This window comes from Euleptes europaea, chromosome 9 (genome assembly GCF_029931775.1).
Source record: "Euleptes europaea isolate rEulEur1 chromosome 9, rEulEur1.hap1, whole genome shotgun sequence".
NCBI classification, from domain to species: domain Eukaryota; kingdom Metazoa; phylum Chordata; class Lepidosauria; order Squamata; family Sphaerodactylidae; genus Euleptes; species Euleptes europaea.
The window spans coordinates 47,945,875-47,969,825 of record NC_079320.1 but is presented as its reverse complement, the minus strand read 5'-3'; the positions used below and the strand labels follow the sequence as shown (position 1 = coordinate 47,969,825).

General features: G+C 42.3%; 1 protein-coding gene across 1 annotated transcript; it reads right to left on the bottom strand.

Annotated features, from left to right (window-relative positions):
• Nucleotides 1-290: 290 nt before the first annotated feature.
• Nucleotides 291-22,677, bottom strand: ETFDH (electron transfer flavoprotein dehydrogenase). The gene is made up of 13 exons (XM_056855244.1): nucleotides 22,617-22,677; nucleotides 18,935-19,081; nucleotides 17,639-17,868; nucleotides 17,007-17,088; nucleotides 14,514-14,632; nucleotides 13,424-13,501; nucleotides 12,736-12,882; nucleotides 9,979-10,119; nucleotides 8,443-8,586; nucleotides 5,899-6,067; nucleotides 4,459-4,641; nucleotides 714-935; nucleotides 291-527 (listed from the first exon to the last, which is right to left on the bottom strand). The coding sequence occupies exons 1-13, from the start codon at nucleotides 22,648-22,650 to the stop codon at nucleotides 364-366; spliced, it is 1,860 nt and encodes a 619-aa protein (XP_056711222.1). The 5' UTR covers nucleotides 22,651-22,677; the 3' UTR covers nucleotides 291-363.
• Between the last annotated feature and the right edge of the window lie 1,274 nt (nucleotides 22,678-23,951).

Genomic DNA, 23,951 nt, shown 5'->3' with positions numbered 1-23,951 from the left:
AAATTCACTGCAGTTTATGACATCAGTTGTTACAGAGCATTTGGAAGTGCACTGCAATTTCTTTGAATATAGGCTAAATCCATCATTAGGACCAAAGTCTAGAATCACTGACGACACTTCCATCTGATTTACCCAAGCTATTTCCACCTACCTGTCTGCCCCTGCCCCTTTTCTGATACAGTAAAGTGTACTCAAGGCAAGAATTACCTGATCACACTGATCCAGTATTTATTACAGAGGTGCTGCTTTCAGTAGGATAGAGAACAGTCAGACCACTGAAGCCATCTCCTGTGAGGGTAGCAAAACCAAAGTTTACAGTTCTGCAGTGTCTCCAGGACGTTTTTCAGTCAGTTTTAATCAGACCTACATTCCATTATAAGCAGGTCCTCCTCCCCCTTCTGGTACAACCCAGTTAATATTTTGGCTTGGATCTTTGATATCACATGTCTTGCAATGGACACAGTTCTGAGCATTTATCTGTAACCGAAGACCTTCTCCAGATTCCACAGGAACGAATTCATACACTCCTGAAAAAACAGAAACAGGATTTCACTGCAAAAATAGCATAAATTTGAAAATAAAACAGAACTGTCATAAAAAAACTTATTTACAACAAAAGTATTTGTGGAATACTGAAGTCATTATTTATAGAAGTAGCTATTCAGCTACCACAATTTCATAATTAAATTTTTAAAGAAGAGTGTCCTAGATACCTGCAGGGCAGAATCGTTGTTCAGGTCCATCATATATAGCTAGGTTCCGGTTGACAGGAACACTATCATCCTTCAGAGTCAAATGTGGTGGCTGGTCGTGTTCATGATTAGTACCACTAAGAGCCACTGATGAGAGCAAGTCAAAACTGATCTTTCCATCAGGTTTGGGGTATTCAATAGGCGTGCAGTCTTTGGCTGGCTTTAGCTGTGCTGCATCTGCCCCTAAAATAAAGCAATTAACGTTGTAAGAAGAATAGGTAGTATAACAATGGCGGGATGTGAGCAGTGGGGTGCCTCAGGGATCTGTGTTGGGACCGGTGCTTTTCAACCTGTTCATCAATGACCTGGAGTTGGGGTTAAACAATGAAGTAGCCAAGTTTGCAGTGACGCGGAAGCCAGCGGATTGGCAGTCTGTCCAGGATAACACCATCAGAAAGTCCTCTGCTACTTAGAAAAGTGTAGTTTATTTCACAGTGCAAAGATATAATAGATACTTCTTACACACTCTCCGCTCATAGCATCCCACACAGAGCTTCAGTTTCACTCCATTATATACACCTGGTGGACGCAGCCACCAATCACAGCAGATGCTTAGTCATTCTGACTTGCTAATGCATTGCATCAGCCTACTGGTCATAACTGGATTAGGCCAGCTCCCTCTAGCTCTCCAGGGACTTTCCAGGCTGATTGCATCATTACTAGATCCATCTGATCTAACCTGCACCTGTCAAACTAATTTGACAGCCTTGTAATATTGACATGCAGATGTGAAGAGCTCCAGAAGGATCTCTACATACTGGAAGAATGGGCATTAAAATGGCAAATGAGATTCAATGTGAGCAAGTGTAAAGTGATGCATATTGGGGCAAAATATCCCAACTTCACATATACACTGATGGGATCTGTGCTGGCAGCGACAGACCAAGAAAGGGATCTTGGGGTGGTAGTGGATAGCTCAATGAAGATATCAACCCAGTGTGCAGCTGCTGTAAAAAAGGCAAATTCCATGCTGGTCATAATTAGACGAGGAATAGAGAATAAAACTGCTGATATCATGCTGCCCTTGTACAAATCTATGGTGAGACCACACTTGGAATACTGTGTACAGTACTGGTCACCACACCTAAAAAAAGGATATTACAGAGCTTGAGAAGGTGCAGAAAAGAGCAACCAAAATGATTAGGGGACTAGAGCAACTGTCCTATGGGGAGCAGTTAGGACGCTTAGGGCTGTTTAGCTTGGAAAGAAGGCAGCTAAGGGGAGACATGATAAGAGGTCTATAAAATTATGCATGGTTTGGAGAGAGTGGACAGGGAGAAGTTTTTCTCCCTCTCCCACAATACTAGAACGCAAGGTCATCTGTTGAAGCTGGAGGGTGACAGATTCAAAACATAAAAGGAAGTATTTTTTCACACAACGCATAGTTAAATTGTGGAACTCCCTGCCCCAGGATGTGGTGATGGCTGCCAACTTGGGGAGTGGACATATTCATGGCTATTAGTTAAAATGGATACTGGTCATGATGCATACCTATTCTCAATAGTATCAGAGGAGCATGCCTATTATATTAGGTGCTGTGGAACACAGGCAGGATGGTGCTCCTGCAGTTGTCTTGTTTGTGGCTTCCTAGAGGCACCTGGTTGGCCACTGTGTGAAGAGACTTCTGGACTTGGTTGGCCTTGGTCTGATCCAGCAGGGTCTTTCTTATGTTCTAACAAAAACTAACACTGTTTATATTGGGTGTAGCAATATAAAAGGAGTATATGAATTTGATCAAATATGCTATCCTGACAATCATCTCTTAACTCTTTTAAAGTAGCAAGTTTTTTTAAAAAACATCTTCATTGTAGCAGTGGTCTAGCCCACACACTAAGAAATGGGGTAAAATAATTCAGATGTGATAGTTCATGCAAGCCACCTGTGAGGCAAAAATAAAGGCAATATTTTAATAGCTATCTCGCACTTGGCAGATAAGAATTTTGCCTTATGCAAATGTGTGTGTGAAGTGCCGTCAAGTCGCAGCCGACCTATGGCGACCCCTTTTTGGGGTTTTCATGGCAAGAGACTAACAGAGGTGGTTTGCCAGTGCCTTCGTCTGCACAGCAACCCTGGTATTCCTTGGTGGTCTCCCATCCAAATACTAACCAGGGCTGACCCTGCTTAGCTTCTGAGATCTGATGAGATCAGGCTAGCCTGGGCCATCCAGGTCAGGGCAAATAGCATGTAATAAAAAACTATACAATGAAAAATGAAGCCTAATTTTGTACCACACACAAATTCACAAGCAAGCTATCAGTTTTTTCTTGCCTGTGGCTAAGTTTCTTGTGGAAATAGTGATGGAATCTCAAATGGCTATGACTACATAGGAAAGACCTCAGAATTGTGGTGAAAACTCACAGAAAGCATTGGCTGCTACAACAGCAGAGGCCAAGAACAATATTGTGCACTAACAGACAGGTGATAGAAAACAACAGATACAATGCTATTTTGCAAATACTGTTGCCTTATTTCTAAAATATTGCAGGCCTGAAAAAAAGTACGGGAAAGGGCTACCAAAATTATCAAAAGGCTGGACCTTCTGTATGAGGAAAGTTAGAGCACCTGTGCTTTAGCTTTCAAAGACAACTAAGGAGCCCCGTGGTAAACTGCAGTACTGCAGTCCAAGCTCTGCTCACGACCTGAGTTCGATCCCGACGGAAGTTGGTTTCAGGTAGCCGGCTCAAGGTTGACTCAGCCTTCCATCCTTCTGAGGTCGGTAAAATGAGGACCCAGCTTGCTGGAGGTAAAGGGAAGATGACTGGGGAAGGCAATGGCAAGCCACCCTGTAAACATGGTCTGCCTAGTAAACGTCAGGATGTGACGTCACCCCATGGGTCAGGAATGACCTGGTGCCTGCACCTTTACCTTTAAGGTGGAATATGATCAAAAGTTGACTATTATCAGTATGGAACAGGTGGCAAGACAAACTTTTCTCCACAGTGGTAGTAAACTTGAGTTCACTTAATTGGCAAAATGGATCCTTCCCACCCTTCTATTAATGGAAGGAGTGTGCAGAAAGGATATTCGACACCTTCATAATATAGCTTCTGTGCTCCTGAAAAGCAACTCCTGAAGGTCAGGAATAATGTGGGATTTTGCAGCCAAGCAGCAGAGAAGTGTCAGGTACTATCCATTCTTGCACAAACCTGACTTCCTTAAAAGTGCCCTGATGCACAGGAGCAGCTCTTCAGGGAATAAAAGACGGGAAGAAGACAAACACCCATTCAGCAAATTCACTCTTTGCAAAAGTGTTAAATCCAACAAATAGGACAGATAACTACTTCACACAACAGATAATTAATTGTGAAATTTTCTGCTGTAAGGTAAGGGAGTTGGTCACTAGTTTAGACGGCTTTTTAAAAAGATTAGAGAAAGTTTAGATGATTATAAATGATTATTAGCCTTGTTAGCTTAATGGAACTTGCAGAGGCAGTGTGAATACTGAATCCTATGGAGAAGCTACAGGGCAAGGACATAATCTTCACATTATGCTCAGGACATCCCTCCAGCTGGCTGGCTGCTGGAAGCACTAATTGGCACTGCAGATTTCAGGCTCTTCAGAAAGGCAGTTCTCATGTTATTTTTCCTCTGTTCAGTATTCCAGCTAAAAGATTTGTGACACTATTTTTTTTACAGCCATAACGGTAAGCAAGACTACCAACAAATATTAAGCTATGAACTCTACGTTGCTAGTTGAGAAGCACACCTGGGTGTTTTAGTGTCCAAGGCTCCATTCCTCGTAGTATCCAATAAAATATGCCCGTGTAAATCATTCCTCCATACACTCCCAGGACTCCGTGGCATGAAGGACGGATGTTCCTAACTGCATAGAGTTCTTTCCATACCCATGACTTTTTCAAACTGTCTTCGTATTCAGGCACATAAAGCCCTGAAAATAAAAGGTTAAATGTCAAACTTAAGAAAAATCAGCAAATTATAATATTTCTACTTCATGAAGATGGATAGCAAACTATTCAAGGTATACCCCATAATCTCTACATTGCTACTCAAGGCTGCTTCTAACAATATTCATTTAGAAAGTAAAACATTGGGAAAATTGTTGCCAAATATCAAATCACTAGTAAATGAAAGTGAACAGCATTTTGATCTTAGACCTATGATAAAATCAGCACTGAAAACTCAGGATTGAAGCCTAAAGCCATGGAGAAGAAACACCACGGCTGAAGTGCCACAAGGCCCTGCCTGGTGTTCACCCACTTTAATTCAGAACGAGGCCTCCAAAGCCGATCTTAACCTACAAGCAAGCTTCTATGGGAGAAAGCCATCATTTAGATAACCTAATCTCAGATAATTCAATAACAGCCAGGCATTCTACACCATAGGATACTTGTACTGTTAATTCAGGGGTTCCAAGTGAGGGATTAAAGGAGAAATTGCATCTCAATTAACTAGGGCTGCACTAGAATGGATTCTGGAAAGGCTGAGTGGAACACAAAACAGAAATACGAATAATGAATATTGTATACACTTTTGTGGGGGGTTGTCTGTGTACTAAGAATGGCTATGAGTTTTAAAATTATGCTTTAAGATAAGAAGTGTATTATAAACTGCTGGGCCACTTTTTTTTAAAAAAAAAGAAAAGACGATGTAATTCTGCCCACTGCAATTCCTGTGGGGGGAAAAACCTTTTTATCTCCCAATTTGTGTTCTTAAGTGCAAAGCCAGAACCTGGGCTAGAATCAGCCTCACTTTGTCCAAGAAAGATGCTTGCATTTAGCTATATTAAATGGTTTATCATTTAATTTCATAAATATGCATAATGAAGTTATGTAATATTCTAATTGTTGTTTTAAGTTAAAAATAAATATATAATCCTAAAAAATTCCCCTTGGGGGGGGGAAGTAATTTGCAAATAAAATTATTTTCAACACCCATACAAGATCTTAGGATACTCCAGAATTCGATACTGAAAAAGCTCTGTGCTATAGCACAACATATTAATAGAACTGAAAGCAATCTGAACTCTCCAACTCTCACATACTTCAAATATATATTAGTCTGCAGTGAAATAATGAAGTTTAGGGTAGTATGCTAATGACTATTTGGCTTTAAATGGCTGAGTAGCCTTGTGGTTGAAATTGGCAGACATAAGACAATCACTAATTTCCATATCAAGTGATCTTACCTATCGTTTTTGATTGGAGGTTTTCATTAGTTAGTTGGCTGAAAATGGCTTCAGAGGCTAGCATGCCACTCTTCATGGCAGTGTGGGTACCTTTAATCTTAGGAACATTCATGAAACCTGGACTGCATCCAATAAGGACTCCACCAGGGAAGCTGAGTTTGGGTATGGACTGTTAAGAGACAAATTAATTGAAGCTGATGTTAACCTTAAGCACATGAAGCTGCCTTATATTGAATCAGACCCATGGTCCATCAAAGTCAGTATTGTCTACTCAGACTGGCAGTGGCTCTCCAGGGTCTCAGGCTGAGGTCTTCCACATCACCTACTTGCCTTGTCCCTTGCCGAGGATTGAACCTGGGACCTTCTGCATACCAAGCAGATGCTCTATCACTGAGCCACGGCCCCTCCCCAAGCTTGTTGCAAAAGACATGCTGTATAATACAATTTATTTTATTGTATGGAGTGACACCATCTAATGCTGACATATTTTAAATAAAAATAAATTTTAAGTGGATAAGAAAATAGCAATGCTTACATTACAGCCTTCATCTGTTTTGTACATTCCAAGCCATTATGCTTATACTGGTATGCTAAGCAGAAGCCAGCTTTAGAGAATGATATAATCAACTACCCATGTGACAACAGAATGGCCAGTTTTTTAATGCATGTGTATTTGATTTCCTACAACTCTTTCAAATGTATTAGATCTGTACCTTGGCACACGTCCCCTCACTAGAAAATTCACTTTATGTCTCTCTGTCTTTTACACCTCCAGGACTAATTCAGTACTCATACCAATATCCATTCACCAGTTCCTATCTACTGGGTTGCAAGAGGGACCAAACATGGACTTGCACTTCCACTGGAATTACGTATAAGAAACTCATTTGTATAGGCCCTACAAGGCATTTAAAAATTCAAGACATCTGTATACCTCCCCTCAGTGTTTTCCTCACACCCTGAAGTTTAACGCTATTGTAACATGATTCCACTCCGAATCTGGCCACACAGCATTAAAACGAATTAAGAGGCCAACATATCTGGTAGTACAGAAAGACAAAAGCTAACATTAGTGGTCCTCAAGCTACGATTCTGTAAGCCATCTTGAGCTATGAGGAAAGGTGGGATATAAATATTTTAATAAACTGCACTGGGCAGGGGGTTGGACTAGAGGACCCTGGTGGTCCCTTCCAATTCTATGATACTATGAAGTGGGTTCCACTTTTAAGCTTACTGTTCTTTCTGGAACCCACTCTCCTTCTCAGGACCTACTGGCAAAGTAACTTAATTATACCTTCCCCCTCTTCAATATTAAACATAGAAATCTCACATCAGTATTTTTGTGCCCTTCTGGAAGGACCACCTCTTCCCATACTGCCCAGCCTGCCAGCTAAGATCCTCCTCACAAGCTCTGATCTCTGTGCCCCACCTTAATATGTGAGGCGGGTGGCAATCAGAGACATTTTGCCATTGGAATGTCCTTCCCCTTGAGGCTCACCTGGCGCCTATGCTACGAAATATTTCTGCTTACCCAGGCTTTTAATTAAGGGGTTGAGTTTTTCAACATTGGTTCTTGTAGGTTATCCGGGCTGTGTAACCGTGGTCTTGGAATTTTCTTTCCTGACGTTTCGCCAGCAACTGTGGCAGGCATCTTCAGAGTATTAACACTGAAGGACAGTGTCCTTCAGTGTTACTACTCTGAAGATGCCTGCCACAGTTGCTGGCGAAACGTCAGGAAAGAAAATTCCAAGACCACGGTTACACAGCCCGGATAACCTACAAGAACCAATGAACTCTGACCGTGAAAGCCTTCGACAATATCTTTTCAACATTATTTTCTACTCAGAAATATTTGTGTAGCCTGAGAAATGTTTGAGATCCATTTTAAGCAGCTCTATGACTGAATGACCTGGCTGTGTTTCTGAATGCTGGGGTTTAATAACTTCTATGATTTTTACGATGTTTTATTTTGTAAGCTGCCTCAGGCCGGGTTCCTGGAGAGGTGGCATAGAAATTTTCCAAATAAATACATAAATAGCCTACCATGAACTGTTTGGCATAGATTTAGACATTACAACTATGGCATTTTTTGATAGCTAGCACCAATCTGGAGCACCATCCATGTACCACCTGCAGTAGGAAGAACACCTAGTGTCTTAACCAGCTGTATCAATTAGATATAAAACAATATTATTTCAAAACATCCTTATGCCAGTCTTCTGTGAGGATATCTGTGAATGGTTCAGCAAGCCATTCTCTAAAGCCAATAGATACACATTAGATTTGTTCCAGTTAAAAATTCAGTATGGTTAGTGCAGTATATCTTCATGTAACTGCTGTATTCCTGGGATTACAACAAATCTAACTTTTTTTCTTTATGAAAACATCTATAGTTTTGATGCAAAATATGGGCCCCAAACAAATCCTGGTAATTTTGCTTCCTATATTGTCTTCCAACATGATTTTGCTCATGGCTGTTCTTTTTTATGGTATGCTTGTTGAACAGAAAAGTCCAGTCAACAACCCATATTACTAGAATTTTACCTGGTAACCACCTTCATTAAGAGCTCGAGCACCATAAGCAATCCTCTTTCCACCTTCTAAAGTTGGCAGTACACTGGGATGGTGTTTCCACCTCTGGAATTCCTTAAATGGGTTCAAGAAAGGATTTTGATAATCCAAGCCAATCTATAAAAATATAAACAAATAAACAGAATATTATGGGGGAAATCCCTCCAAAAACAACAACAAGAACCACATCCATTCATCTATGGATTTACTACTTTAGAAGCACTACATGTTGTGCTTCCAAGGCAGAATGTAAACACACAGCTCTTTGTCCTATGATACTAGCTGTTATTAGTTATCACAACTCCAATGTACCCTGCATATATTAATAAGAGATCCATACAATTCGCTGAAGGATGACCCTCTGAGCAGCAACTGCCTGAGAATCCAGCCCTTATGGTTCATGTATCGGGTTTTCTTATCATATGCACAAATATGTCATGTGTATGCAGCTACTGGTTCTGGAACAGGGTGAGGCTCTATGAACCCTTAACATACCTTTCCTGTTATTTAGAGTAGCCCAGCCTATCCTCTGATTTGCCACCCAAGAACAATCAAGTGTACACTATTATAGGAAAATAAGGCAGCTTAGTATGGAGCACCAGCAGCTTATAGGTGTGCTGACTATAGCAGGCTGGGAAGAAACAAAGGCTTAACAGGATTGATGCCTCCCTATTAAGGAAAATGGATTAATGGATCTAAAAGTTACTGGCAGCTGGTGCCAAGAAAGCATCTCTTAAAATGAATCAATTCACAAATTAAAAGTTATTCTGCAACAAGGCTTCACTCCCATAACCACAATACAATATAATCTTAGATGATGCATAAAAGGGTATGTAAACATAGACAACAGGTACAGAAGGTGCTTCAGCACAAGAACTGGAGCCTTCCTGAACATTATGTTTTTTCCCTGAAAAGGCACAGGAGAATTGTTGCGCATTAAGAGATTTCCAGCATTAGAACAATCAGAAGGGCTGTCCCTGTAGCAGCAGGAAGGGGGGTGGGGAAGAGCTGCAAATTTAGTCCATACTTTGGAAGAAGGTACATTCTTGGCTGGAAGTCCAATAAAGCTTTTACCCCTAAGAGCACCAGTTCAAAACATCTAGGGCAGCTCTCTAATAAATAAGCACATTATCACCATGGATCAAAATGCTGACTGGGAAAGAATCCTGAGCCTAGTGTGCATCAGGGCTCAGCCCTGCAGCTTGCTTTCACTATCAACATGCAGCCTTCAGGAGCGCATCATGTGCTTCTGCATAATAGATTTCTTTTGATACAGAATTACCCCATCCAACAGCGGTTAAGCTGTGTCAATATCTGCCCTAAACATTACAAAAAGCTGTTGTCAGATGATTCAAGACTGTTTATTCAAACAGCAGTGAGATTACCAAGTTCTACACCTAGAAAAGATGCTGAGCAATTAGAAGTCCATTAAGGCATATTTCGCATTAATGTTTCCAATGAGGAGAAACCTTCCAAAGTAAAGTTTCACGGCAAAGACACAATACTTACCACAAATCCTAGGGCTACTAGAGGTTCACCCTCATTTAAATGATAAAGAAATGACCCTCCGTATGTATGTCTGTCCAAAGGCCAGCCAACTGTGTGCTCCACTCTTCCTGCTTTCCATTTCTTTTCATCAATAAGCCACAGCTGGAAGAGAAAAATCCCAGTTCAGCAGAGGCTTTCTCAAAATTTAAACCAAAATCACAATCCTACATGTAATTTTCCATTTTACAGAATAAGATTCAACGCTGAAAGCAAAAACGTGCTACCAAAAGTACCGTATTTTCCGGCGTACAAGACGACTGGGCGTATAAGACGACCCCCCCCCCCATTTTTACAGTTAAAATTTAGTGTTTGGGATTGTCCCAAGTCCGCGGCCTAGGGTCGGCCCTCAGGACTGCGCCCCAACCCCGCGGCCGCCCCCAGACCTCCTGGAGTGGCCCAACCCGAGTCCGCGGCCTGGGGCCAGCCACCGGTCCTCCTGGGGCTGCTCAACCCCCGGGGACATGGACAGAGCGGAGGCGGCTCCCCGGGGAGATTCTCCAGTCCGGCTCGGAATTCAGCATCCGGCGTATAAGACGACACCCGGCGTATAAGACGACCCCTGACTTTTGAGAAGATTTTCCTGGGTTAAAAAGTAGTCTTATACGCCAGAAAATACAGTAGTTAGCGCTGCAATAAGATACAATTAAAAGGTTTTTCATGCTTGCATATCTCATAGCAACAGTGTGATTTATCTGTTACTTACTAGTATGAGTGCCTGGCTAGACTACCAAATAAAACTACAGTATTTGTACATGGATTATTTGAAGGCAGAAGCAGCAAGTTCTTTTTGGACCACTGTGGAAATCAGATTAATTAATTACTACTTTCTGCAATCACAAATACTCTGCAGTATATCAATGGCCCAGGCTAGCCTGATCTCGTCAGATCTCAGAAGCTAAGCAGGGTCAGCCCTGCTTAGTATTTGGATGGGAGACCACCAAGGAATACCAGGGTTGCTGTGCAGAGGAAGGCACTGGCAAACCATCTCTGTTAGTTTCTTGCCATGAAAACCCCAAAAAGGGGTCGCCATAAGTCGGCTGCAACTTGATGGCACTTTACACTCACATATCAACTAATTAATTTGAACTGGAGAAAATGTCTATTACTTAAGCCCTAGATCATGGACACACATATATATTCAGGGCTTTTCCGCATGGGTTTTTTCATCGGATCTGGCCCCACACAGCTTCGGTTTATTCCCTGATTGCCACATGTATTTCTGTGACTTTAATATTCTCTTTAGTCCCCACCCACTGTTTTTTCTGGCTCATTTGAGACCACTTTTATCCCAATGTTCTTGATTTTGAGTTGGCTTTTTCCAATTGCATAATGTTTCTATTGGTTTTCTTTGTCCCACCCACCACCAGTCCCCTTTTCAATGACTGGGCTATTGTTGTCGTTAAACCACTCCCTCTCTCCCCCAGATGAGTGATTTCAATTTTTTTAAAAGGCCCTAAAATAGTGATATGCTGTAGTGTTACAGTAATAGTTTAAACAGGTCCTCTGAATTCCTAACTTTCATTTTTTTGAAAGTAAGTCTCTATCTCCTCCCCTTACAGAGATATAAAGAAAAAAGCATATCTCCATGAAGGAAAGGGCTGGAGACTTTTTTAAAAAAATGAAAGCTGGGAATTCAGAGAACCTGCTTAAACTATCATTGTAACACTACAGCATTATAATCACTATTTTAAGGCCATTTAAAAAAAATAAGGGGAAGTGCTCCGATGCCACCAATAACAAAAGCATGCCAATAAAGGTACTTGTTGCTTAAAAGCATCCTCCCTTGAAAAACCCCATTATGAGTGAGGAAGAAAATTAACTGACTCCACAACTGTAAAAATGCACAGGGTGCAGACATGCAGAATAGCCCTGCCCAAACTGATTCCAATACTTGTGGACAGACTCCCAAGAATATCAGGAGTAACTCCCATCATGTGGACAAAACAATTTCAAGAAGCCTGATGTCTTCAAGTAGAATTTTCAGAAGCAATTATCTGGTACAGTATATATGCTCTATCAATAATTCACTTAAAACACTATCTTTGTGAGAGCTTAAGATGATTCATACGCATACTATTCCTAAAATTATCAATGTTATTCGAGAATTCTAAGCACCTTTATCAACAATGTACCTTTTCTGGGATGGTTTAAAATGGGTATAACCACCCTGAACAAGAAGAACCAGTGTATGTAGCCCACACAATTTTAAGACTATTTTTAAGAAGTCATTCCAATATAGAGGACAAGCCTAGCCTACTCAGTGAAATAAAATACCCACAATACAGAGAAGGGGCCTATAGTCAGCCCTGTAATACCTGGAAAATCTTTCCGACTTGGCTGTGTCTTGATTCTCCCTTTATTCAGGGACACAGTCAATTATTCTTAAGGCTAAAAGTTGACCTTAAAAAGAAACATTGGGACACTTCAATTGGATGTCTATTTACAAGTCAAAGCTATCTGACATTATCTGCATGCATGTTTGTTAAAACAGAATAAAGAATGCTACCACTGGTTGGGATGTGGTGACCTCAGCTAAAGAATGCTACAAACAGTATTGTTGAAAATGGTATGACAGCAGAAATTCAAAACGCAACTAGTTCTACTAACAAAGGAATTATCAGGCTACACTGTGACCACAGGGCTTTAAAGAGTTCTTTAAATACAGCTAACATGCCTATAGTACAGGATTCATAGAGTAAACCAGTAATAGAACAATACCTCCTTAAGTCCAATGCCATAAGTCTGGGGCTGGCAGTTCTCCCTCAGGTTGTACGCATTGTACAATTGCTTTGCAAGATGGCCATGACAACCTTCTGCAAACACTGTGATTTTGGCATGTAGTTCCAAACCTCTTTCAAACGTAGCCTACAACATAAGAACATCACATGTTGCCGTCACACAGCTAATATGAACTTTGTTTGGGAAATTTCATGGACTGCCTGGCTTTAGCGAGGGAAGATGAGTCTTTGGAGGAGGAAAATCTACCCCCCAAGGTCCTGCCTTGACAGACATTCCCAGAGAGATGGACTTTCCAATTCCTCCCCAAAGGGACCCTGAGCCAGCAGGGCCCTCAGGCCTGGAGGCCCCAGAATAGAACTGTCTGTGATCAGACCCGCCCTGACCTGGATGGCCCAGGCTAGATCTCAGAAGCTAAGCAGGGTCAGCCCTGGTTAGTATTTGGATGGGAGACCACCAAGGATGTCCAGGGCTGCTATACAGAGGAAGGCACTGGCAAACCACCTGTTAGTCTCTTGCCTTGAAAACCCCATAAAGGGATCACCATAAGTCGGCTGCGACTTGACGGCACTTTACACACACACACGTAATCAGTCCCACCACGGTCGATGGCTCCTTTGGCAATACACAGTTTATAAAGAGCTATCAGGTTGGAAAGTAAGTTAATTACCTTCGGTGCCCCATCCTTTTGGATGCCAACGTCATTTGTGGCAATTCCTTTCACGCTGCCATCTTCATGGAAAAGAACCTACAGAAATATTGAAGAAATCTATTATTTCAATGTATTTATTAGACTGTGCTTTTGTCATTTTATTTATTGTTGCTATTATTATTTCTACTCTGATATTTGCCTGGAAATACACGAAGAAAAATCTTAATGATGCAATTGAACCAACAGTATCAAGCCCAATTTAAGTCATCCCCTGATATTAAACCAGGTAGATTATTTCCAAAAGATTTACAACCATTTTAGGCATAATACAGATTTTATAGAATGCTGGGCAAATTTTACTTGAGGACCACCTTCTCCCACCCTGGTCTCCTGGCCCAAGCATGGCAGGAGACAACCAGAGACAGGCCTTTACCAGTAAGTAGCAACACCTCACCTCTGCAATGCTCCTACTTGAATGTCTGAGGTGTCAGGCCAAAACATTTCTCTTTTCCAAGACTTTTAACTCAAGGGTTCTATTCTTTTATCAGGTGTTTTTATGGTCTACTTGTAGCCTAGGGGCTTTCTAATGGACACCACTTCAGGCTGCTGAACTCTGTTTTATTTTTTATTTTACTTACTTTATATATAGTCCTCCCCACACTGAAACACAAGGCAGCAAAGAGCAATTCAGCAGGACTACTATCACAGAATCGGAAAACAAAAAACCTGTCCAAGGCATGAGAATGGCACAATAGAGAAAGTGGGTTGCAAAGGTAGAAAGAAGCCAATGCAGTAAAAGGAAGGCAATACATACAATAAACTTTGCAATCGACTACAATCCTCTCCCTTATAAAAGTGACCTCCTGAGCTGTTCCATTACATTACAGTTCTAATGCTTTATGTCCTCGTAGGCCCTTGGCTTGTTTCATGGCTGGTTATCATACTGATAATTCAATGGTCTTGTTTTATTATTTCATTTTTGTATTGTTTTTACTTTGTAAGCTGCCTTGAGTGGGACTCTGGAGAGTTGGCATAAACGTTTTCTCATTAACTATGTAAATGAAGTATACATGCACACAAGATTAAGCAGCAATACTTATATCATTACCTCTGCTGCCGCATAGCCTGGATAAATTTCAACACCGAGTGCTTCGGCTTGCTCTCCAAGCCAGCTCACGAAGTGTCCTAGGCGAACTATGTAATTCCCATGATTAGTCATTGGAAGGCCTAGTTAAAAGGAAGAAACACACCACGGTTCGTAACAAAAACATTACACGGAATTTAATTCAGTGTTTAGGTTCTACCATACTTGTGACTTATACAATCTCACTAGCCTTAGGAACAAGTTCACAAACTTTACTAGCACACAAAATGTTTTAGCTGGTTACCTGCTCTATATTAACTACATTAGTCATTTATACCATACTTATGACTTGATATAACCATTTCAGCAAAAACAAACAGGAATCTTGTGGCATCTTAATTATTATTAATCTTTATCATTGATTCCAAAATAAACCTCTGGAACCTTCTTTTTTTAATTACAAAGATTTCTCTGTGTAGTCACCTGGAAGAGATTTTTACTTGCTCCAAAAGGCCAGGTAATTGACATTTAGCTAGCATATGTCATCAGGGTAGCTGGGCAACTTCTTGCCAATGAGGTACATGCACTGGTAACATCTGGACTAGATTACTGCAGTGTGCTCTAGGTTGGGCTGCTCTTGAAGACTGTACAAAATGCTGCAGCCAGAATATTGACAGGAGTGGGTAATAGGGACCATATCATTCCAGTCTTGTTCCATGTACACTGGCTCCCAATTTGTTTCCAGGCTCAAGTCACACCATTGGTATTGACCTTTAAAGCCTTATATTGATTGATTGATTTTATTTATTTGTATCCCACCTTTCTCCCCAATGGGGACCCAAAGTGGCTTTCATCATTGTCCTGTCCTCCTTTTTATCATCACCACAACCCTGTGAGGTAGGATAGGCTGAGAGTGTGTGACTGGCCCAAATTCACCCAGAGAGCTTCCATGGCTCAAGAGGGGATTCGAACTTGGATCTTGCAGATACTAGTCCGACACTCTTTAACCATTACACCACACTAATGTGCATACTTGAAGGACCACTTTCTCCCACATGTACCTACCTGTCTACTCTGGTCATGTTCAGAAGCCCTGCTTCAGGTGCTCCTACCATTTGAGGCTAGACCAGTGGCAACACAAGAAAGGGCCCTTCTTAGTCTTGACACCAACACTTTGGAACTCCCTCCCCAGGGAGATTAGTCTGTCCCCTTCTATTGTTGTCGTCCACCAACGGGTAAGACTTTTTTTGTTTTGTTTACATATTCACAATAACTATTACTAGCCTTCCTGCCTGGTTATGTTGTTATGTGTATTTATTCTTTTATTGAATTGTTTAAATAGTTAATATATATTTAAGTGCAGTTTTAATGTCTTAAATGTTTTAATGTTGAAATTAATGTTTTAATGTTCACCCCCTTGGGTGAAAAGGCAGCACAGAAATGCCTTAAACAAAATAATAAAGTTGATGCAACATAGCTTGGTTACTATAATGCATATTTTGGAGTGAAAGAACAGGTAACTCGCATTCTTCATGTGGACATCTTTGCAGTCACAGTATGGACTGAGCACCATTTCACAACATTCTAGAGAGGTGATTTCAGGCACCAAGTCTGCCCATCGCAGAGTCACACCTTCCCCTTCAGTTATTTTCTAGAATGATGCAGCAGGCCAAACATCCCTGTTTGTGTGACTGCACAGATATCCAAACAAACAACACCAGTTACAGGAACTAGTTTTTCTTCTTTTGCAATCTCCACAGGCATGCTATGATCAAGAGATTATCAAAGTGATCTGGAGGAAGGAACAAGAACATGAGAAGACAGCATTGAGCACTGCTCTGCTGAAGGCTGCCTCCACTTGGTCCTCACATGTAAGGCATAACGCCTGACAACATGGATAACTAACACAAAGCAGCTGCATAGTTCTGGAAAAAGTATGTCCCTGCTGAATCCTGTGGAAGTAGCTACTGCCCTGGTGAAACTGGCTGTAATCATAATAGGAAATGGTTTGCACACAAATTCATAACAGAGTCAAATCACCACTATGACCTAGTGGGTCACATGTTGAGGGGACACACTTTGGTCTTCATTCATGCTAGACAAACATGCCAGACATATCAGACAAGCAAGTCTGGGGGATTTCTGAAGAAGCATGCCTGTTCACATAAAATGCCAGAACCTGGCAAACATCTAATTAGTTTAGTGCTCTTTCTGTAGCCAATGAAGGATTGGGAAGCAGATGGTAAAATGAGCACCTGGTTGTGATGGAACCGAGAGACTTTCTTGAGTAAAAAGTAGTCACCTGCTTTGCAGACAACTTTGCCTTTCTGAGACATTAGAAGAAGAGTCTGCTCATAGGCACAGAGCTCACTAGCTTACCTTGCCAAGGTAATGGCTATTAGAAATATGAAGTAAAGATTATAATGTGCCTACACAGAGATGATGAACAAAAAGAATACCTTCTGTAAGCACCTTATATCTAAAGTCATTTCCCCCCTTCCTCATCACAAACTGTACCTGGAAGAATGGGAACTGGAATTCTAGAGCTTTTTGTCAATATTCCAAATTTGTCTTCTGTAACTTGAGTATTAAGTGGAGCCTAAGTTAATAAAGAAAGAGTTAGTTTAAGAAAATTCCATTTACTTTGGAAAGACACTGAAATATTCTGACCATTACAAATTCAAACTAATCGTGAGCAGATATGCAGTATTCTTGTGAGATTTTTTCATAGGCATGGACCTGGAAAAAACAAACAAAAATGGAAAATTCAAGAGAGATATACACCTCCAAAAAGGTGAACTGGGGCCAGAGTTTTCTCTCCTAGATTCATGGAATGTTAAAAAGGTCTACAGATACACATATAGGGCAGTATAAGTTCCCAGAAGGGTCCTTACACTACTAAACTGGAAGGGCTTTACCACTGACAAACCACTCTGCTCTCTCTCAAATCCTTCAAACCCCTGTATTTTCTATTATTTGTAATTATTTTACCCAGTTATTTGAATTCCATAGTTTAGAGAGGATACATAATTAATCTAGTAATTCACTGTCAAAGCACTAGCATTTTCGTCCGTTACAAAGGCTACCAGTCAGGCTAAAGGTTAATAATACTGTGTTAAAGAAGAAGCACAAAAAATAAGTAATCTCACCCCTCGCTCTTTCCAGTCTGGGAAAAGTTCCTCCAAGGCACGTGGTTCCAGGCAAGCCCCAGAAAGTATATGTCCACCAAGCTGAGCTGCTTTCTCCACCAGGCATACACGGATTTCTTTTCCATGTTCACTAGCTAATTGTTTGAATCGAATAGCTGCAGAGAGTCCTGCTGGGCCTGCTCCAACTATAACAACATCTGCTTCTTCAGCAAATCTTTCCATACTCACACCTTTAGCAGAACAATAAGAAGAAATAATGTGTGGGATGAACAACTGCTATCAAAACCAACAGTCTTCAGATCAGACTCTCATTTGGAGTCTGATCTGAAGGCTTAAGGGGGCAAATAATATTGTAATGATCCAAGACAAGGCAATTATAAAATGAAATGCTTTTAAACTCTGACTCCTTTAGGAATCACTTACTATCATTCCTCCACTTCAGCTAATGAAGAGACATGGTAGCTAGAATGCTGCCAGTGTAAGCTTAAGCAGAGTTACACCCTTCTAATTCCATTGAATGCAACAGGCTTAGAGGACTGTAACTCTGGTTAGGTCTACACTGCACGACACAAAACAAACTTAAATAGCCCATCCAGCACCCTGGACAGAAAGGAGAATGAGCAAGTGCACCAAATAGTCAAAGCAATCTTCAAATTTTGGCTTAGTTCTCCAGGAGTTTTTCTGCAGGCGGAAGGATTTTAACTCATGGAGCAACTTTTTTGTTGCCATCCCCCTGTGCCATCCCTAAAATCTTGTCCATATGGGACAAGGAGGGGGTGGCATTTCAGTCTGCCACAGGATGGGGAGGTGAGAAAGCTGCGCTCTATGAGCTTATATCCTTCTGCCTGTACAAATACTTCAGGGGATCTAAGACTTTAAGTTCACATTTTTGGTTTTGACCGATATGAAAGTAAGCCCTATTTGTACTATTAAAAGCTTTGTTTGGAAGCAAAGCTATTGGTTAAGGCAGAGCTCTTAAGGCTACCAGCATTCATTAACAAGGTGTCCAATAATACAGTCAATCTAGAAACATCTGCTTTCTCATAGATTTATCTTTACATTCAGAACCACAGTGGCATAGTCCGTAACAGATGTATATCTGCCGATCCCCGCCTCCAAATATGGCTGGTCTACCTGCTCATATATAACTATGTCAGCAGCCTTCAAAACAGAAACACAGCTTTACTGCCCAGCCACTTGTATGTGACTTTCGGTCACCTACTGTGAGCAGGTGAGTAACTGTTCACAAGGCTGGTTATTCTAAAAATACACTATATTTAAATACTTATTAATTACCTTCCCATCGTTTGTCGTTGTCCCGAGGGTGAATGGTATAGTGGGTGGTGATTCGAGGCACAATGGAAGAAGAAGCCCATCTCGTTGCACATAAAGGCAGGAGACAATCTTTCTTTGCTGACTTCAAAGCATTTAGACAATGACGCGCTGTTGCATGGAAACAATGTGTTAAGAACTCTCCATTATTTTAGCTCTGTAGCTTTGACAGTGAGGCAAGGAAATTCCATTGCTGTATTAGACAATCTATATGCCCAACACAAAGTTTGCATGAATGTTACACAGTTAATATTTGCAGTCTTGGCTAAATATAACAGTAACACTGGCTCCATATCGGTCCCAAGTATTTTTTATGGTCTCCCATCAGGCATATAATGCTGCATCTAAAAGTTGATAATTGAAGAGCAGCTGAGGGCCAACACTGGTGTAGCAGTTAAGGTGTCGGATGAGGAACTAGAAAACCCAGGTTTGAATCCCCATTCGTGCCATGGAAGTTTGCTGGGTGACCTTGGTCCAGTCACAAACTTTCAGCCCTGACCCTGGCTAGTATTTGAATGGGAGACCTCCAAGGAATACCAGAGTCATGATGCAGAGGTAGGCAATGGCAAACCACCTTTGAATGTTTCTAGCCTAGAAAACCCTACAGGATCGCCATAAGTTAGCTATGACTTGATGGCAAAATAAGTAAATAAATCTGAGCAGCTTTCTCTTCCCACCAACAACAAAGCCCACCTTTGGTCCACTGAACCCCCCAACCCTTGATCGATTGACTAGTCAAGTATTTAAAGAATTAATTTTTAACAAAAGTAACAAAGAAAGGATTGTTCTAATTGTAGGACTCCAGTCCCTCCTCCTATAAGCTCTATAAGCAAATTCCAGATCAAACCGAAACCACACCTCTTTACAACAGACTGTACCATCTATTGCTAGGTACTTCTGAGAATGAACAGCACCCCTTCCCTGAGTAAATAAAAGTGCAATCCTACGGACTCACACTCCCCTAAACCCACTGACCTCAATGGACTTAGAACAGTGCAACTGTGCTCAGGATTCCACTGTGAGTTTTTTCAGAAAATAATATCAGGATTTAATACTCCTGGGTATGCACAGAGTTCTTTTTGAAGGGATCACATTCTCACCTGTCTGAAATCCAAAGATGTGTGTGTCACTCTCAACTTGCATACCTAGGACTGAAATGCCCTATAGATCCTGTGCTACAGGCAGATCCAGTCATTATGGACAGTGCCAGACAGTCATTCAGCTGAGAGGTCAGTCTTTACTCTGGTCTAGTTCATCTGCACAGCATTTGGGAGACCAGCACACTGGCAAGTCAGACACCTAGCAAATGGTCCTCTCTTATTAAGTAGGGGACCTTTGCAATACGGTGTCAATATATTTGCATTCATAACACAAAGCTTTCATAGCTGAAGCATGGTATAAATGCAGTCGCCCCATGAGATGTGTTAAATGCGTATGTTTCATTACACATGGACATTAACAGCAAACATAGATTGCTCAGAACTTTTTCTCTCTTTATATTTTTAAATTCTTTGCTATTAACCAAAACTGTATAATTCTGACCACACTTACCAAATGCTGGCTAACTGGAAGCCTTAGACCTTTCCTACTTTGGCAACCACCTGTATGTACTTCATTTTGGCTTCCTGGGGCCCTGTCCAGAGGTTCCAGTACAAGGCCCAGAGAAGAAGCAAGGCCACGTAACTTAACTGGGAAGAGAACAGTCAGAAGCTCTCTGGAGGACTACAAGCAGGGAACAACCGGTCCTAAAATGAGGGATGTATGTATTTGTACCCACCGAATATTACAGAGCAGCAGGCCTAATTCATGTAATTGTTGTTAGATGACATTATGATGCAATAATAAAATCTGGCCTATTGATTATTAATCACTGACAAGTAATAGGTGGCTAATCAACAAGGTCCGACTGGTTAACTGACCTGACTTTCTATCATAATATTATCAGTTACTCCATAATTGATCTATAGGCAGCAAACACAGAAAATAAAGTCAAGCTGCCCTATCCTACCTATAGTAGGTAAGTAAATAAATATGCCATGCTGTCTGTGTTTGGACCTTTGCTGGTTATTTCCTAATCACAATATGTAGCCTCTCACTGGTGGAATGGTTCCTTAAGCCAGTGTTACTCACTCCACAGCTTGCAGAGAGCCAAATTCACAATTACCACCAACCATAAGATCCATATATATTTCCGTCTTCGCCATGAGTGCTGGACTTCAGAGAGGCTCTAACCTCTTCTGCCAGCAGCTGTTTCAAGGTGGCAGCCACCTGTCAACTACAAAAGGGCCTTGCCCACTTTGCCAAAACACAGGGCAGGTGCTCAGAAGAGCCACAGAAGGCAAATCAATGAGCCGAGGGACCAAAGCCCGTGAGTGGCTCAAGAGTGGCTCCTAAGCCACTGAATGACTATCACTGCCTTAAACCACAGCCTGATTTTCAGGTCTCTGTGTGGAAGAATGACAGTAGGAGGCACAGACTGAAAAAGCCCAGCTAGAACAAGATCTCCCTTCTACCTGGCATACTTGAATCCATCTCTTATTTGTTTTATCTTGTTAAGTCTGCGTGGGAAGGATTCACGAGATCAGAGACGGAGTTCAACAATACAGCTTTATTTGATTTCAGCACAGAACGTGACCTGCTTATATGCCCCCCTGGCCGCCTGTGGCCACTCCCCCCCGGTCCGTGATAGGGGGGGAATACCCTCTCTGTGACCAATGGGACATGTGGGCTTAAGGCCAATAGGATCCGTTTGTTTGACCAATAGGGTGAGCAGGGTTTAGGATCCATCGTGCAGAACTCAAGCTCCTGAGTCCCCCTTGATTACTCCCCAACTATATACATGCACAACATATCTATTAAAAACTGATGCTTTGCTGACACAGGGATGCTATTGTTACACAGATACCTATTGTGATAACCTACATAGCAGCAGGCCCCTTGGGAGTCGCCATGCCACCAATATACTGATGGCTGTCCAAACAAATCTGTTTTGTAAGAGATCTCACAACAAGCCAGCAACCTTTCCCCTAATTTTACGTCCCACCAGCAGAGGGAGAAGAACCTGGAAGAGGAAATCTGCAGCATGCAGCAGCTTGAAGGAAAGAAATGCCTACGGGGGGGGAGGGGCTGGTATTCAGCCCACCCCAAGTCTGTTCTCTGCCTGAGAGTTTTATCTCCATTGCCTTCACTGTAATCTTCAAACCCATTACCTTTGTTTGTTTGCATGCATTAAGGTCAGAGCCCCCCCCCCTTTCCTAATCTTGCCTGATAAGGCTCCGAACCAAATTACGACAGGTCTCCCTGGACCCACAAGGGGGGGGGGAGTGTTTGCTCAGACCCAAACACCTCTTTGCTCTGTACACTGAAGAGTCTCGGTTACGCCAGGTCTAATCCAGATCTCGCTACTCGGGAGTAAGCGCCATCCCATTCAGCGAGGCTTGTTTCTGTGTTAGCGTGCTGAGGACGGCACCCCACGTGGCGCAGTGAGGGTCAGGATCCAGTGGAGGGGCCCAAGGCCGCGAGGGGTTCAGGAATGGGAGCCGAACGAACGACGTGCAGGCCAGTTAGTAAAGAGAGCCTGGAAAGAAGGCAGACCCTTTCTCCTGGTCGTTTGGCTCACACGGCTGGTTCGGCACGCAGCATTTACCTTGACGGGAAGCGTGACAGGCAGGGAGCAGCATTGTCCTTGGGCGCAACAGGCGGAGCGTCAAGGCGCCGGGCTGAGGAGGGTCTCCCCCAGACCCCCCTTCCTGCCTCTCCCTCACTTGCTGAAGGGGGCCTGCTTGCTCAGTCACGCGCGTGCGCAGCTCCTTCTCCTTTGCCCCCCCCCCCCGGTAGTTCACACTCCGAGTTCTTTCACTCTCACGCCCACAAACGTTCACGTCGGAGTGACGACGCCTCTCCGATCCCGAGAGCATGGAACCCCGCCAAAACTACATTTCCCAGCATGCTCTCGGCCAGGGGCTTCCGCGCACTTCTCTATACTCGCTAGGCACAGCGAACAGCATGCTGGGAAGAGTAGTTTCCCCCCCCTCCCAATCGCTTCTTCTAATTGAACTTGCCAGGGGAAGGTTTGAAAGACAGAAGCTCGGAAGTGCCCCCCTGTTCCAAGGCGTCGGCTAGCCCCGGAGGCGCGATTGGCTGAACCGGCAGGCCGCGCCCTTTGAGGGGGCGCGTCTACCCGCCCAACGCGTGCGTCAGTACGTTGCATGTACGTACGGCCAGGCAGCCAATAGCAAGGGGACCGCTGTCGAACGAGAGAGTGGCGGTTATTTTGACCAGAGATCGGTGCTGAAGGCGGCGCGTCGGAGCCTCACTTCCCGCGTCAGCCTGAATATGAACGCATGAAGCTGCTATATACTGAATCAGATCCTTGGTCCATCAAAGTCAGTATTGTCTATTCTTTTATATATATCTATATATATAGATCTGTTCCACAAGATCCAAGAAATCAAAGGGAAATTTAAAGCACGGTTAGGCATGCTGAAAGATCAGCATGGAAATACATTAACTGAACAGGACAAAATAAAGAAAAGGTGGGAACAATACACTGAAGAACTATACAGAAGAGATGAAAGGATAAAAGATTCTTTCCAAGAAGAATCTTTTGAAGAAGAACCTACAGTTTTAGAAAGTGAAGTGAAAGCTGCATTGAGAGCAATCGGGAGAAACAAATCACCAGGAGCAGATGGGATATCAATAGAGCTATTCCAAGCCACAGAAACGGAGTCCATCAAAATCTTGACAAGAATATGCCAACAGATATGGAAAACAAAACAATGGCCCACAGACTGGAAACAATCCATTTACATTCCAATTCCCAAGAAAGGAGACATCAAAGATTGCAACAACTATCGGACCATTGCATTAATTTCTCATGCAAGTAAAGTGATGCTCAAAATCTTACAGCAAAGGCTGCTACCATATATGGAACGAGAAATGCCTGATGTTCAAGCTGGTTTCAGAAAAGGAAGAGGCACTA

Bases quoted from the DNA above. Each gene is read 5' to 3' on its own strand.
- ETFDH (XM_056855244.1), bottom strand. From the start codon at position 22,650: ATGCTGCTCCCTGCCTGTCACGCTTCCCGTCAAG. The intron at 13,502-14,513 runs GTAATGATATAA...ATATTTCTGTAG, and splicing joins CAGGCTATGCGGCAGCAGAG to GTTCTTTTCCATGAAGATGG. The intron at 10,120-12,735 runs GTATTGTTCTAT...TTTCTCTTCCAG, and splicing joins ATGGCATTGGACTTAAGGAG to CTGTGGCTTATTGATGAAAA.